The sequence below is a fragment of the Cetorhinus maximus genome, chromosome 19 (genome assembly GCF_964194155.1).
Source record: "Cetorhinus maximus chromosome 19, sCetMax3.hap1.1, whole genome shotgun sequence".
Lineage (NCBI taxonomy): Eukaryota > Metazoa > Chordata > Chondrichthyes > Lamniformes > Cetorhinidae > Cetorhinus > Cetorhinus maximus.
Genome location: NC_135897.1, coordinates 29986608 through 30003116, shown reverse-complemented (window position 1 = coordinate 30003116; position 16509 = coordinate 29986608). Strand labels below are relative to the sequence as shown.

Genomic DNA, 16509 nt, shown 5'->3' with positions numbered 1-16509 from the left:
TGTGAAACTTTGGCATCCTATTCAGCATGTTGTTGATCTTCCAATTCAACATCTTATTCATCACCAAGACCATTTGCCTCCACCTCCATAACACTGCCTGCTTATGTTCCTACCTTACCCCCACTGCGCCTGTTCTTACCTTGCGCCCACTGGAAACAAAGGCTTTATCCATGCTTTTGTCAACTTTTAATTTCTCCTTTGCTCTCCTGACTAACCTGTTATTCTCCACTCTGTAAATTTTAACATGTTCAACACCCAGTTACCTGTGAACTGAACACAAATTCATGCTTAAGGCCTTCAGTGGGAGTAGGATAAGAACAGAAACAGTCACTTTTGGACTATGTGAATTAACTGCACTAGTTATCATTTGTTCAAAATTAAAATATGAGGTAGCGTACTCTGGAGGTAACTTTACATGATTCTACTGTGCAATTGTTTTAGAAGTGCTTGATGCAAACATAGGATATCCAGTGGAAAGATAATTAATTTAGCAACATTCCTATCTCCTTCCAGGTGAACACACATTTGTGTTTGTTTATATTTCACAAAATCACAGAATTTTTACAGCACAGAAGGCAGCAATTCGACCTGTCTTGTCTGCACTGGCTGTCTGCAGGAGTAATTTACCTAGTGCCAATTTCCCCCGCACCTTCTCCTCCTAGCCCTGCGCATTCCTCCTTTTCAGATAACCCAATTCCTCCTTGAATGCCTTGATTGAACCTGCTTCCACCACACTTTCAGGTAGTGCATTCCAGGTCCTAACCATTCGCTGTGTGAAAAAGTTTCTCGTCATGTCGCCATTGTTTCTTTTTCCAATTACCCTAAATCTGTGCCCTCTTGTTCTCGACCCTTCCACCAATGGAAGCATTTTTTCTTCAATCTGTCCAGACCTTGTATGATTTTGAATACCTCTATCAAATCTCCCCTCAACCTAATCTTTCCCTGAGGAAAGTAGTCCCAATTTATCTGATTTTTCTATGTAACTGAAGTTCCTCATCCCTGCCACTATTCTCGCGACTCTTTTGTGCACACTCTCATGCCTTCACATAGTTCACAAAGTGTGGCGCCCAGAACAGGACACAACACTCCAGTTGAGGCCGAGTCAGGTTTTTCTAACCCTGTAAATGGTTTTAACCAATTTTTAGGCATGTATTTTTCTTTCAACTAGCAACGACGGCAGCAGCAGGAGTTGATGAAAGTCTTGCAACAACAAAACCAGCAGCAGAAACTGACAGGGTGGGGCAATATTCCCAAAGCTTCGGTCACTACCAAATCACTTCTGGAGATCCAGCAAGAAGAATTCAGGCAAATGCAGAAACAACAGGAGAACAAGACACAGAATAGAGCAGTAAGTATGCTAAAGACCTAATTGGTGTGTAGAACATTTTTTGAATGCTAGTCGTTCAAAGCTAGCCTTTTTTCAAACTTTAGCTGAATATCTAGTTAGATTAAGTCATAAGTTTCAGATTTTCGTCTTGGCTAAATCATAACCAATGGTTAGAAGGGTCAAATATTTCAAAAGCAATATGTAGATGCTTGAAAAAATTGAGTTCTCATCGAATTGGCCTGCTTTCATCACTGGAAATGAAAAATGTCCAAGCTTTCAACCATATTGTATACAATATTTCTATCTTACTTAAAACGCAATCACTTTGTTTTTAACAGTATTCACTGACACCATTCCTTGTATTGCTGAACCGACAAAGCAGTAAAGATCTCCACGGCTAATTTCATAAACATTTTTTGAACTAGAATAAATAAAAGTTAAACCTTGAGTTATTAGCTACAAATCGCATTTTTATAACTTAGGGCGGAATTTTATGCTGGCAGGATTTTTCGGTCCCGCCAAAGTCAATGGACTTTTGAATGGCTCGTTGCATTTTACAGCCCCACCCTGCAGCGATGGGGCCATAAAATTCCGCCCATAGTATCAATTTAGATAAAACTTGTTTTAATTGCACAGAACCTGTGTTTGGATTTTTTTTCTTTGTGATTTTATTTTTGGAAATTACTGTGTAGCTCTACAAAAATGTACAATAGGGCATTTAAAGTGCGTTTGTCACGACATTAGTTTGACTATCGGGGACTGATAGCTGGAAAATGTGTTGAGCCATTACAAAAAATAAACTAGAATTCTCCTGCCTTCTGATGACTCTTTGTTCCTCACCATTGGGAAATGCCTGTCTCAAGCTTAACTGTGACACAGTTGATACTCAGGATGGCAGAAGCAAATCTATATCTTGCTGCTCCATAGCACAGCATGTGACTTTAGTAGATCGTTGCCATTGGGTCACCAACTGTAAAATAAATAATTTAGTGATTTATAATTTGAGTGCTAAGATTTCCCCTTTGAGATAAAACATTGTTCTCCTCCCCATACTTCAGAATGTAGACTGTCACTAACTTGTGAGCAGTGGAACGTATGGTCGCTTTTAGACATTCAATTTTGTACATGCATTGTACGATGCTCCTAAACTATGGAACACCAATGGCTACTTACATTAGTTCTTTTCCCACTGTTAAGCTATCTCTTGCTCCATAATTTACCCAAGTAATAGTAATTATTGGAAGTCAATAATTAAAATAGTTTAAATAACAGTGTTTTTGAACAGCAAATACTCTACCAGAAAAAGTATTCTAACCCAAATCAATCGTTTTTGAAGATAAATAGTGTGATTTTTGGATAAGAAAAATTTTAAAAAGACAAGAAATGGGCCTAGCTGGATATATCCTCCAGAGAGCCAGATGATCAATTTCTGGGCTGTAAAAATCTATATGATTATTCTGCACCATTCATGCACCCACTAAATCTTTGAAGTTTGTTGCTTAAGTGCTTTTGCACTCCTATCACTCTGCTATCTTAGGTGCTATTATCATCAAACCATCTATTTTGAAAGCTAGTCAAATGTTTATTTCACTGCTAAATTTTGTGATGAGGAGAGAACTTGTGACAACAGAAAATTGAAATCCATAGTTTCTTAACAAGCTCCTGACATGTTTCTGAAAGATAGCCTTTAGTGTCTAATCTAAACATTCCTTATTAAGTTTAATGTCTTTAACAGTCAAGTGATCTTTTGTTTTATTGGAGTTGCAACTGCTACCAGTAAAACTGCTACAACGAAGTATTGGAAGATTAATGGTCTTTGACTTGTGGAAAAACCTGTACCATTGTTTCTAATTTAACTCAACTTTGCGAGAAATGAATTAATGTTATGTGTTTATTTCTGAAAAGTGAAATGATTTTGACCAATCCCTCTTTCCCATCCCCAACACAATTGGGGAAAACAAAATATGCTTTCAATTCATCCTAAGGTTCCTGTTAAGTGCAATAAGATGATTATATTCATTTGAAATAATTTGACTAGAATTTCAGGAGGGATGGGGTGGGGATGTGGTGGGGTTCTTTGATTGCATGGTGTAACTTGGGTGAAAAATGTGCTTGTGACTGCTAATGCTGTTCTTCCATAGTTTCTGCTGAAATCACAGCAGGAGATTAAGACCATTACTGATATTCTGTCCAATTGTTTTCACGCAGTTTGTAGTATTCAATGTGAATCAAGACTCTTAAGCTTAATTGTTTAAAATAAAGTATTGCCTTCTATGACTTGCTGATTACATGGCTTTCTCTTTTATATCTTCCCTCTCCCCTCACTCCCAAAATTATAAGTCAGCAGCAGTGAAGCTTAATCTGTCTGGCAGTCATGAGGAGTCATCATTCAAGAACACCACAGCAATGAAAAGAGAGGAACCATCAACTAAGAGAATAGGATCAGAAAGGAATCAGGTAGATTTTGTGGAAGCAATTGCAGGGGGAGAAAGTGTCCTGCTACCCTAACATGTAGTCTGTTCTACCAAATGACCGTAGTGATATTTAATAATAGCAATATTACATAACTAAGGGATTTTGAACAGCAAATACTCTACGAGAAACAGAAATCGAGGGTTTCTGGTAGAGTATAGAGCAGAGGGGTAAAATGTGTAAGAAAAGCTGTTTCACTGTTGGATTGTCCTGGGAAAAGCTGACATGGAAATCAAGGGCCACATTCTGCAAAGATTTCTCATCACAGTACTATCGCAGCAGCATCCTTAAAGGATTTTGCAATTTTTATGCTCTTTACACTGATTGTAAAGATAAGAGCTTAGAAAATAGAAGCAAGAGTAAACCATATGGCTACTTGTGTCTCCTCCACCATTCAGTATGACCATGGCTGGTCATCTGCCTCTACTATACCTTATGTTTGCTCCTCGTGCCCATTGATTCCCTGAAACACCAAAGCTCTGTATATCTCAACTATAAGTATACTGGACAATGAAGCATCCACAGCCTTCTGGGGTGGATTATTCAAAATATTCACTGCCTTTTGAGTGTCAAAATTTCTCCTTGTCTTTGTCCTAAATGATTGACCCTCTATCGTGAGGCTGTGCCCCCTGCGTGTTCTAGATTTCCTCAGCCAGGAAAGCAATTTCTTGTTGCCTACCCTGTCAAGCCCTTTCAGAATTCTGTATTTTTCAGTAGGATCACCCCTCATTTTTTTTCAACTTGAGAGTATAGGCTCAATGTATTCGGCTATCATAGGACAACCCTCTCAGCATAGGAACCTGTCTAGTGAACTTTCATTGCACTGCCTCCAATGCAAGTATATCCTTTCTTAAAAATGGTGACTATGACTACCCATAGCACTCCAGGTGTATTCTCATCAAAGCCCAGTCCAGTTTTGCAGGACTTCCTTATTCTTGTGCCCCAACCCCCTTGCAATGAAGGCCACATTTAAATTCAATCACTGAACCTCCCACTATCAACATCCTGGGAGTTACCACTGACCAGAAACTGAACGAGACCAGCCATATAAATATTGAGGCTACAAGAGTACGTCAGAGACTGGGGATACTGCGGAGTGAAATTTGCTCCCTGACTCCCCAAAGCTTGCCCACCATCTGCTAGGCACAAGTCAGGAATGTGATGTAGTGCTTGCCTGATGAGTGCAGCTCCAACAACACTCAAGCTTGACACCATCCAGTACAAAGTAGCTGGCTTGATCGGCACCCCATCTACCATCTTCAACATTCACTCTCCCACCACCGACACACAGCAGTAGCAATACGTACTATATACAAGATGCACTGCAGCATGCTGAGATGAGTATCTCACAAATTGTATAGCTAGGGAAGTAGAGAGAGCTTTAAACTAAACAAGAGGGGTGAGGGATCAAGTTTGGGTAGAGGTAGCAATTCAAGGTGTAGAGTCAAGAGAGGAGAGCAAAATAGTAATATGAGAAATGAACGCCAGAGAATGGCAGGAAGGGAGAGAGAGAAAAAAAACCTAAGAATACATCAACAGTCAAGACTAGATGTTACAAAGGTAACAAAAAGACAAAACTGATGGCGCTCTATCTGACTGCAAGTTGCATTCATAACAAAGTAAACGAATTGATGGCTCACATTGAAGTAAATAAATATGATCTGATAGCAATTACGGAGACGTGTCTTCAGGACGTCAAAGATTGGGCCCTTAATATTGAAGGGTACATGACGTTCAAGAAGAATAGGAAACTAGGTGGAGGGGTAGCACTGTTAATCAAAGAGGGCATTGGGTGCAATAGTTAGAGATGACCTTGGTTCAGGAGATCAGGATGTAGAATCGGTTTGGGTGGAGATGAGGATCAGTAGGGGAAAAAAGTAATTAGTGGGAGTGGTTTACAGGCCTTATAACAGTAGCCACAGTGTAGGACAAAGTATTCAAGCTTGTGATAAAGGGACGGCAATAATCATGGGTGATTTTAATCTACACACAGACTGGCAAAATCAGATTGGTAGTAGTAACCTGGATGAGGAGTTCTTAGAATGCTTTTGAGAGAGTTTCTTAGAACAGCGTGTTCTGGAACCAGCCATAGAGCAGGTTGTACTAGACTTTGTATTGTGTAACGTGACAGGATTAATTAATGACCTCAGTGTAAAGGCACCCCTAGGTAGCAGCTACCACAATATAAGACCATAAGACATAGGAGCAGAAATTAGGCCAATCGGCCCATCGAGTCTTCTCCGCCATTCAATCATGGCTGATAGGTTTCTCAACCCCATTCTCCTGCCTTCTCCCCGTAACCTTTGTTCTCCTTACTAATCAAGAACCTATCTATCTCAGTCTTAAATACACTCAATGACCTGGCCTCCACAGCCTTCTGTGGCAATGAATTCCATAGATTCACCACTCTCTGGCTAAAGAAGTTTCTCCTCATCTCTGTTCTAAAAGGTCTTCCTTTACTCTGAGGCTGTGCCCTCGGGTCCTAGTCTCCTACTAATGGAAACATCTTCCCCACGTCCACTCTGTCCAGGCCTTTCATTGTTCTGTAAGTTTCAATCAGATCCCTCCTCATCCTTCTAAACTCCATCGAGTAAAGACCCAGAGTCCTCAAACATTCCTCATATGTTAAGCCTTTCATTCCTGGGATCATTCTTGTGAACCTCCTCTGGACCCTCTCCAGGGCCAGCACATCCTTCCTGAGATACAGGGCCCAAAATTACTCTCAATATTCTAAATGTGGTCTGACCAGAGCCTTATAAAGCCTCAGCAACACATCCCTGCTTTTATATTCTAGTTCTCTCGAAATAAATGCCCAACATTGCATTTGCCTTCCTAACTACCGACTCAACCTGCAAGTTAACCTTAAGAGAATCCTGGACTAGGACTCCCAAGTCCCTTTGCACTCCAGATTTCTGAATTCTCTCCCCATTTAGAAAATAGTCCATGCCTCTATTCTTCCTACCAAAGTGCATGACCTCACACTTCCCCACGTTGTATTCCATCTGCCACTTCTTTGCCCATTCTCCTAACCTGTCCAAATCCTTCTGCAGCCTCCCCGCCTCCTCAATACTACATGTCCCTTCACCAATCTTTGTATCATCTGCAAACTTAGCCAGGATGCCCTCAGTTCCTTCATCTATATCATTAATATGATTGAATTTTACATCCAGTTTGAAAAGGAGAAGATCGGGTCTAAGACTTGTATCTTAAACTTAAATAAGGGCAACTATGCGGGGATGAAAGCTGGGCTAGCTGAAGTGAACTGTGAAAATAGGCTAGAGGATAGACCAATAGAAAAGCAGTGGCAGACGTTTAAGGGGATAATTCAGAGTATTCAGAATAAGTACGTTCCTACTATAAAGAAAAATTAAAAGGGGAGGACCCACTATCCGTGGTTAACTTAAGATGTTAAGGAAAGCATCAAATGTTAGGAAAAAGCATACAACTCACAAAGATGAGTGGCAGGACAGATGATTGGACAGAATATAAAGAACGGCAGAGAATGACTGAGGTTAATCAGGAACAAGAAATTAGAGTATGAGAGGAAGCTAGCTAGAAATGTAAAAACTGAGTATTTAAAATGGTATTTAAAATGGAAAAGAGTAAGTAAAGTGTGTGTTGGTCCTCTAGAGAGTGACAGTGGGAGTTAATAATAGATAATAAGGAAATGGTGGAAGAAATGAACAAATATTTTGCTTCTGTGCTCACTATGGAGGGTACAAAACATTCCAGTAATAGCTGCAAATCAGGAGGAGAGTGGGAGAAAGGAACTTGGTGAAATTGAAATCACTAGAGAAACGGTACTGAACAAATTGATGGAGCTGCTGGCTGGCAAATCTCCAGGTGCCGATGGACTACATCCTAGGGTCTGAAAAGAGGTAGCTAATGAGGTATTCGATGCGCTGGTGTTAATTTTCCAAAATTAGTTAGATTCTGGAAAGGTTCCAACAGACTGGAAAGTAGCAAATATAACCCCTCTATTCAAGAAGGGAGGGAGGCAGCAAACAGGAAACTATAGGACAGTTAGCTGTCCTGGGGAAGTTATTAGAATCGATTATTAAGAAGGTTGTAGCTGGGCACTTAGAAGAGCTCAAGGCAATCAGGAAGAGTCAACATGGTTTTGCAAAAGGAGAATAATGTTTAACCAATTCATTAGAATTTTTTGAAGGAGTAACATGCGCAGTGGATAAAGGGGAGTCTGTAGACGCACTGTACTTGGATTTTCAGAAGGCATTTGATAAGGTGCCACAACAAAGATTATTACGGAAAATAAAAGCGCATGGTGTAGTAGGTAACTAATTAGCATGGATAGAAGATTGGCTGGCAGAAAGCAGAGAGGATGCATAAATGGGTCTTTTCCTGATTGGCCCGATGTAACGAGTGGAGTCCCACAGGGGTCTGTACTGGGGCCTCAACTTTTTACGATTTACGTTAATGATTTAGATGAGGGGAGCGAAGACACGGTAGCTAAATTTGCAGATGACACAAAGGTAGGAAAGTATGTTGTGACAAGGACATGAAGAGGTTGCAGATGGATATAGATAGGTTGAGTGAGTGGGCAAAGATCTGGCAAATGGAGTTTAATGTGAGAAAGTGTGAAGTTGTTCGCTTTGGCAGGAAAAACAAAAAGGCAGAGTATTACTTAAATGGAGAACGGCTGCGTAATTTTGAGGTGCAGAGGGATCTAGGTGTTTTAGTACATGAGTCACAAAAATATAGTATACAGATACAGCAAGTAATTAAGAAGGCCAATGGAATGCTATCCTTTACGCTATCCTTTTTTACAAGAGGGATTGAACATAAAAGCAAGGATGTTATGTTTCAGTTTTACAGGGCATTGGTGAGACCGCACCTCGAATACTGTGTGCAGTTTTGATCTCCTTATTTAAGGAAGGACGTCAATGCATTGGAGGCGGTTCAAAGGAGGTTTATTAGATTGATACCTGGAATGAGTGGGTTGTCTTATGAGGAAAGGTTGGACAGACTGGGCTTGTTTCCACTGGAGTTTAGAAACACAAGGGGTGACTTGACTGAAGCATAGAAGATCCTGAACGACCTGGACAAGGTGGACGTTGAAAGGATGTTTCCTCTTCTGGATGAGTCCAGAACTAGGGGACACTTTTAAAATTAGGGGCTGTCCTTTTAGGACAGAGATGAGGAGAAATTTTTTGAGGGTGGTGAGACTTCTCTGCCTCAGAAGGTCATTGAATATTTTTAAGGCAGAGTTGGATAGATTCTTGTTAGGCAAGGGAATCAAAGTTTATCGGGGTTAGATGGAAATGTGGAAATTGAAACACAAGATCATCAGCCATGATCTTATTGAATGGCGGAGCAGGCTCAAGGGTGCTGAATGGTCTACTCCTGTTACTATTTCTTATGTTCTAACTCACCAAGGCTCCCTCGACAGCACCTTCCAAACCCATGACCCCTACCACCTAGAAGGACAAGGTAGAGCTGCATGGGAACACCACTACCTGCAAGCTCCCCCACCAAGCCATGTACCATCCTGACTTGGAACTATATTGCCATTCCTTCGCTGTTGCTGGGTCAAAATCCTGGAACTTCCTTCCTAACAGCATTGTGGGTGTACCTACACATATGGACTACAGCAGTTCAAGAAGGTGGCACTCCACCACCGCCTTAAGGGCAATTGGGGATGGGCAATAAACGTTGGCCTAGCCAACAAGGTCCAAACCCTGTGAAAGTAAAAAAGCACATGCCATTTGCCATCTCAACTGCTCGCTGTACCTGCATACTAACTTTGTGTTCCTTGTACAAATACACCCAAGTCACTCTGTACATCAACATGTTTCAAACCTTTAAAAAAAAATTCTGCTTTTCTATTTTCACTATCAAAGTGACACTTTCTGAAATTATAGTCATCTGCCACCTCTTGACCACTCACAAACCTGTCTATATCTCTTTCCAGCCTTTTTGTGTCGCCCTCACAGCTTATGTTCCCACCTCACTTTGTATCGTTAGCAAACCACATTACCAGTATCCACATTACTCTGTCTCCTCATCTAAGTCATTAATATAGGTTGTAAATAGTTGACGCCTCAGCATAGATCCTGGTTGCATCCTGCCAACTTGAAAGTGCCCGGTTTATCCCTACTCTCTGCTTGATGTCTGCTAAACAATTCTCCATCCATGCTGATATATTGCCCCCAACTCCATAATCTCTTAAATGCATGGTAATCTCTCATCTGGCACCTTCTTGAATGCCTTTCGGAAAATCATTACCACTGAATTAACTGCCTCTGTAGCTAGCTACCTTTTAGAACCTGAGCATGTAGACTATCAGCCCCTGGAGATTTGTTGGCTTTTAGTCCCTTAAGTTTCTTTTCAGACTGGGATTTAAAAATTGGTTAATGTATTTTTGATTATTTTAAATCCCTTGCAGGAATTTAGGTTTTTACATATATTAAAACTCTCATATATGTGTGTATTTTACATCAAGTAACATTCCCTCCCTCCTGAAATGTTTACCTACTCATTTTGCTTGCTTCTGATCAAGTCCTGCCAAATAGGTGGCTCTGTTGCTTATTTATTTGTGAGATCTCCCTGTTCCATCTCCAAGATAGGTGGTGCTTCTATTCGCAAAAATGCCCAACCTTAGACTATATGCTGCTGGTTATTTGCTGCCTCTCTTTCTCTCTCCTCCCCTTCCCAGCTCCTCCAGTCTTTGCTTCCATTAATACTGCAATTTGGAAACGCATTTCAAAGATTCTGTGACATCTCTCTTACAACTCTGATGCTGGGACCCGCTTCACAGAATGTCCACAATTAATTATTCCAAAACCACTGGCTTTCTGGATTACAAAATCCTGTTTCCAGCTCCTTCGTTTCCCTAATATTCCCAGATAAAGCAAATCCTATTCTAGCGTTGGAATGAGTAATTGGATGATAGTTGTTTCAAAAGGGATATGGACAGTACCTGAGGTGTGGGCATGGTTTACAATGTTATCTAGCAGTGGGGGGGTCAGCAAAATAAATAATTGTGGTCAGCATTCAATAGAAATGTGGATCTAGAGTGTAGGAGCTGGATCTGTGGACAAGATGAGCTCAGCGAGGCCATGAAACGAGGTTGGAGAGAAATGCGACAGTTGCCTTGTTTGCCCCAATAATAACTACAATCCCTGGTGGTTAGTGTGTTGCTGTTAGGCTGAATTAAGCCCAGAACATTCAGAATAGGCTGTTCAATTTGAATACCTGTTGCCTGGTTAAAGAGAAAAAATATTTTTCCATCCGATGTCAATTGCATGACCAGTTGTCTGCTAGTGAATATCTCAAATATGTCTGCAGGACTAGTGTTCTAATGGCTTATTTTAACAACAAACTAAATGAATTATTGTAAAAGCAAAATACCACAGATGCTGGAAACCTGAAATAAAAATAGAAAATTCTGGAAATACTCAAATAAAAACAGAAAACGTTGGAAGGCATTTCAGGCAGCATCTGTGGAGAGTTAACATTTCAGACTAATAACACTTCATTAGAAAATTAATGCGTCTAATTCTTAGTTTTGAAGAATGAGGTCAGTGGAACGGAGGGACATGACATTTTGCCTCCCAAATGCTTAAACATGTTGATATTTAAAAATGTCATGGTCCTAATGTAATTAGAGCGCTAAAAGTAGCAAGGAGAAACCCTAATAAATGATTACAACTTAGGTTCCTTCCTCATTCAGGCCTTTTTTGTTTTGATAGAAGATTCAAAATAATAATTTGGAGTGCAGTAATATTTTCGTTGATCAATTTCAACCAGTTAGTATTAATCTCTTAATAAATGGGGAAGTAGTACCATTAAGATTTGAATGTTTTGACGCCAGTGTTAAGTGACAGCAGGCTAGTCTAAGCGTGGTCAATTAAATTGCAATTACCTTTTTTCCCTAAAGCTGCCTTTAGTGCAAATCACCTTCAATGTGCATCACCTCAAATCTAGTGAAGTGAAAAGAAATTTTCCCAAAAAATCGACACGTATTCATTGTAGCCTGTATGAGAAAACAAGAGCTCATTTAAAGCAATTATATTGAAAAAGGTGACTGATACTCCCTGGGGTAAAAATTGTGGAACTGTAATAAATCATTAGTGCAGAATATATTTTCCTTGCTAAACTTGCTTGGCATTGCATTCAATGTTTTCTTTCTATTTGTGTATGTGTCACTGCACTATGGTATTAAAATTAGTAACATTTCATTTTAAACCTTTGTTGTAAAATAATATTTCATTTAAGTTCGCAAACTCTCCAACAATTCGTGTGACATAATATCATGGATCTCCAAGGGGTGTATTAACTTATATATTTTTTGTCCCCACATTGCCACTGAGGGATGACTGCAAGTATTCTCTAAATCTAAGACTCAATACTGTGCTCCCTTGCTCTCTCTCTCTCTCACTCCAAAGGTGGTTATATATCTTAGAAGAATTGAAATAGAGGCCAGAAAGGGTAATGGTTGGAAGTTAGATAAAAGCATTCCCATTCCCTTCAGTGGAAGTGGGTAAAGTTGGGTGGGGGGGGGGTGAGGGGGTGGTTCTAAAGGTTCTTGCTTACTGTGCACCATAATTTCTCTCATCTGTGGACGAAATGGAAAGTGATACACTAAACGTTCCCTCTATCTAACAGTGTAATTCTCCTTAAGGTTTCCGAAATGTCAGAGAGGGAGGAGTTGTGCAGAGATGAATCATCCCTCGCAACCTGAGATGAAAATTCCTCATGGTTGGTTGGAAGAGGAAAGTCTTCCTGCCCTGATTGGTTTCAAGGGCATGGATGGGGGTGGCTGCAGAGGATTGATTGGGTTAATCTGCAGCTCTCTTCACTAAATGGAATCCTGAACTTGGTCATGGGTGCAAAAAGCAACATGTTTTAACAGCAGCAATTGTTCTGGGCAATGATAAGATGTTGATGCTGTATCATCAACCATTAGTTAATCCGTGTCAGTATTTTCCCTCTGATTTGTATTATGATTTCTGCTAGTCTTTTAGAACTACCGGACTGAAAGACAAAATTTTTTTTTTTAAAAAGGTTATGTTGAGTGTAGCATGTTAAACAAGGTGGCACTCGTACCAGACTTGTAGACGTAGGTCTCTTGCTTTTGTGTGGAGTTGTATGACACTCAGTCAACATCAGCTTATTTTGTGTGTGCGAAGAGCTGAGATTTCGTGAGCCATGCTCGTTTCTTTAGTTTAGATAACCTTGTAGGCTATCAGTATCAATTGGAGTGACATAAGCTGTTCCTAATGGTGCACACACCAATTAACATGGGAACTTTAACGAGGCTTAAGAAAATAGGCATCAGGCTATTCAACTCCACTGACGCTGGATGAAAATCCTGGAACTCTTTCCACTGCCCCCAACAGCACTGTGAATGTACCTACACGACATGGACTGTAGTGGTTCAAGAAGGCAGCTCACCACCAACTTCTCAAGGGCAACTAGGGATGGGCAATAAATGCTGGCCCAGCCAGTGAAGCCCACATCCCATGAATGAATAAAACAAAACTTATACAACAAAAACAGAAAATGCTGGAAAAACTCAGCAGTCTAGTAGCATCTGTGGAGAGAGAAACAGAGTTAACGTTTCGAGTCCTTATGGCCCTTCTTCAGAGCTGAATAGAAGTGAAAACGTGATGAAATTTATACTGTTTAAGGGGGGTGGAACAGGTGAAACTGGATAGCAGGCCAGCGATAGATGGGGACAAAGGAGAGATTGACAAAGATGTCATGAACTAAAGAACAAAGGGAGTGTTAATGGTAGTGGCAAGGGCTAAAAAAAGATGCTGATAGTGGAAAAGGTAAGAAAGCAGAATGTGATAATAGCAGAACAAGGGCCAGCACTCTGAAAAAAACATGAACATCTAACAGATGGCCCTTTTGGGGATGGGGCGGGGGAAGGGTGCAGTAGTGGGAAAAAAGGATAGAAGGGGGGATAAAACTATGGATAAATGAATAAAAATAAGTGGATAAAAAATAAAAATGAATGTAGAAAAAGGGGATTTATAAAGGGGTGAGGATAGAGGAAAGAGTTCATGGTTTGAAGTTGCTGAACTCAATGTTAAGTCCAGAAGTCTTGTAAAGCACCTAATCAGAAGATGAGGTGCTGTTCCTCCAGTTTGCATTGGGCTTCACTGGAATATTGCAGCAGGCCAAGGACAGACATGTGGGCATGAGAGCAGGATGGTATTTTGAAATGGCAAGTGACAGGAAGGTCTGGGTCATGCTTGCAGACAGATTGAAGGTGTTCTGCAAAGTGGCCATCCAGTCTACGTTTGGTTAAAAAACTTATGTTGTATTTTGCAGTATAATTTTCAAAGGTCTTTCAAATTTAAAAGAGACTATTATTTGATATCTTGTGCTTTTTTTATTTAGCATTCCAGTTTGCCAGTTAACACTACTTCTGTATGGGGCTCAGTAAACACCAGTCCTACCAACCAGTGGGGAACAGACATAAGCAGTGTCTGGGGTGCTCCAGATAACAAGAACACAAATGTGGGCTTCTGGGATGAGGCAGTGAAAGAAGTGGGGCCTCCAGCAAGAAACCAGACTTCCAAGAGTAACAGAAACAATTCCAACCCTGGGTAAGAGAACAAATTATTTTAATCTCAAGAGAACCCTGATATAATATTGTACTGTAACATCATTTAAACCCTGAATTTTTTTTTTACTGAATAGAGTTGCTTTCAAAATAATATAAAATCCACTCTACCTTGTGCAAAAAACGGATAAACATTTTGCTAAGTTTTGTGTGGAGAAATAGCTTTCAATGGGACTGACCTTGGAGTCACTAAGGGCAGGTAGGCTTTGGGGTTGGTTTCATCTTTTAGCTTAATATTGGAAGTCATTCAGCAACAATCTTAATGATGTGCACACACCCTAAGAATTTATCCAAATCCAAGGGGGTGCTTGCTTCTAAGAAGCTTTTAATAGGAGTCCAGTAATGCCATAAGTTCTTTGTCCTGTGCTATTTACTGTTGTTGTTTCAGTGACATTATATTTACCTTTGCCAAAAATACATAAGATGGGCACTAACAACATTAGTGTTGTTTTAAAAAAATTGCAGTTGGTGAACCATGAGTTATTTAAAATGCATTTTTCATAGATTTGTGTTCAATATACAGTAAAGTTTGCATTTACATTGTCGGTAATTGTAGAGCAGTGGTTTCATATTAAAGTAATTAGTTATCAAACTTGCTCATCTGTTAAACTTTGATTAGCAGCAATGAGCCAATCTAATCAACTTTGGTCAGCGTGGAGTACAAATAGAACACTTCGATTAGAATCACTAGCATTTGAGCTTTTGGATAAGTAAATGACTAGGATCCTGTCTTAACTGTTTAAAACTTACACTTATTTTGTAAAGTGATCTTTTAGTAACAGCTGTTGAACTGCTTTTCTAAATTGTCATGCTGTTCCCTTATGCCAGCAAGATGTTTTAGACTTCTCTGAAGTTTCCAGTTTTACTGGCTGCCTCGGCCTTCTATTATGTCCCAGTAAAGTTTGACTTTTTAAAAGAAATTGCCTTAACCAACTCCATTGCTAGAAATTGTCAACACTTGCATGGAAACAACAAATGAGCTTCATTAATGCCATTTCCAATCTTCCATTGAAGTTAAAGCAGCCAATTAGACATCCCCAACTCCTGAAGAAATCCACAGCTATTGTTTAAAATAGTCTATTTTGGCTTTCAATAAAAACATGGAGCTGGATTTTAGGCCCACGCCCCTGCCAACATATTTGAAGAAGACTGGGGGTGGGGAGGTGGGTTGTGATGGCGACTGTTAAAATACATTGTGTGGACTACCACCACCTTCCTGCCCAACTCCAACCTGTCTCCTGTTTTATGGTAGGAGGTGAGGGTTGTCAGTCTGCTCGCCTGCTCTTAAGAGTCCACTTAGGTGCCTCATTCCGCCTCCGCCGCTATTTTACCCGTGACAGGGGAGGTCCTTGCCAAGTGAGTATTCCAGCAGCTTTAACTGTGCGGGCTGGTGTCCGGCAAGGTAGGGGGCAGGGGACGGTCGCGTCCTCTTTTTGGGGTTCCCCTGTGCCCATTGGAGTTACTGCCATTCCCACCCAAGGTCATATTGCCCTTTAACCCTCCCACCAGCCTGTCTAACCCAGCCCCCCATCTCTCTCGCTGGGGTGTGCCAGCCAGGTCCTGCTGATACCACAGATTTACTTTGACGTTTGGTTCCATAAGCGCCTCTGGTTTGAGGACTGTCTGTAGTCCCAGCAGTGGCCACTACTGGAACCAGAGAGCTGCTGAGCAGCAGCCTAAGGCAGGACTTCCACCCAGATGAGGGCAGAAGTCTCGACCTTGGACAGTTAACACTGTTTCCAACGTAAAATGGCCGTGGGGCAGGTGGGGTTCCCTACTGACTTTTTAATTGGGGTGATGGGGGTGTGGCAGTGTCAGCAGGGATGATGGTGGGGAATGCAGTGCCCTGTAAAATCCAGCCCATAATTTCTTGGTGCAAGATTTAATGCAAAACAATTTGGTGCTCTTTCAGAAAGTCACATGGAGTTCAGAACAAACCAAATAAAAAGGCTGAAGAGGAAGAAAAGCTTATGAAGTTGTTTCAGGGTGTGAACAAGGCACATGATGGATTTACCTTGTGGTGTGAACAGATGTTACATGTTCTCAACACAGCCAACAATTTGGATGGTAAGAAGCAGTTTGCACCAGTTGATTTCTGCACTCCTTAATCAATATA

The 16509-nt window shown here is 40.7% G+C and overlaps 1 protein-coding gene across 4 annotated transcripts in view; it reads left to right on the top strand.

Annotated features, from left to right (window-relative positions):
- The window catches only part of gigyf2 (GRB10 interacting GYF protein 2), a 168296-nt gene that overhangs the window by 141374 nt on the left and 10413 nt on the right, over positions 1–16509 (top strand). For all 4 annotated transcript variants that reach the window (XM_078563647.1, XM_078563645.1, XM_078563646.1 and 1 more), the window contains 4 exons: positions 1169–1348; positions 3668–3784; positions 14168–14376; positions 16306–16460. In XM_078563647.1, coding sequence (XP_078419773.1) covers positions 1169–1348; positions 3668–3784; positions 14168–14376; positions 16306–16460 — 661 coding nt within the window. The remainder of the gene's footprint in view (positions 1–1168; positions 1349–3667; positions 3785–14167; positions 14377–16305; positions 16461–16509) is intronic.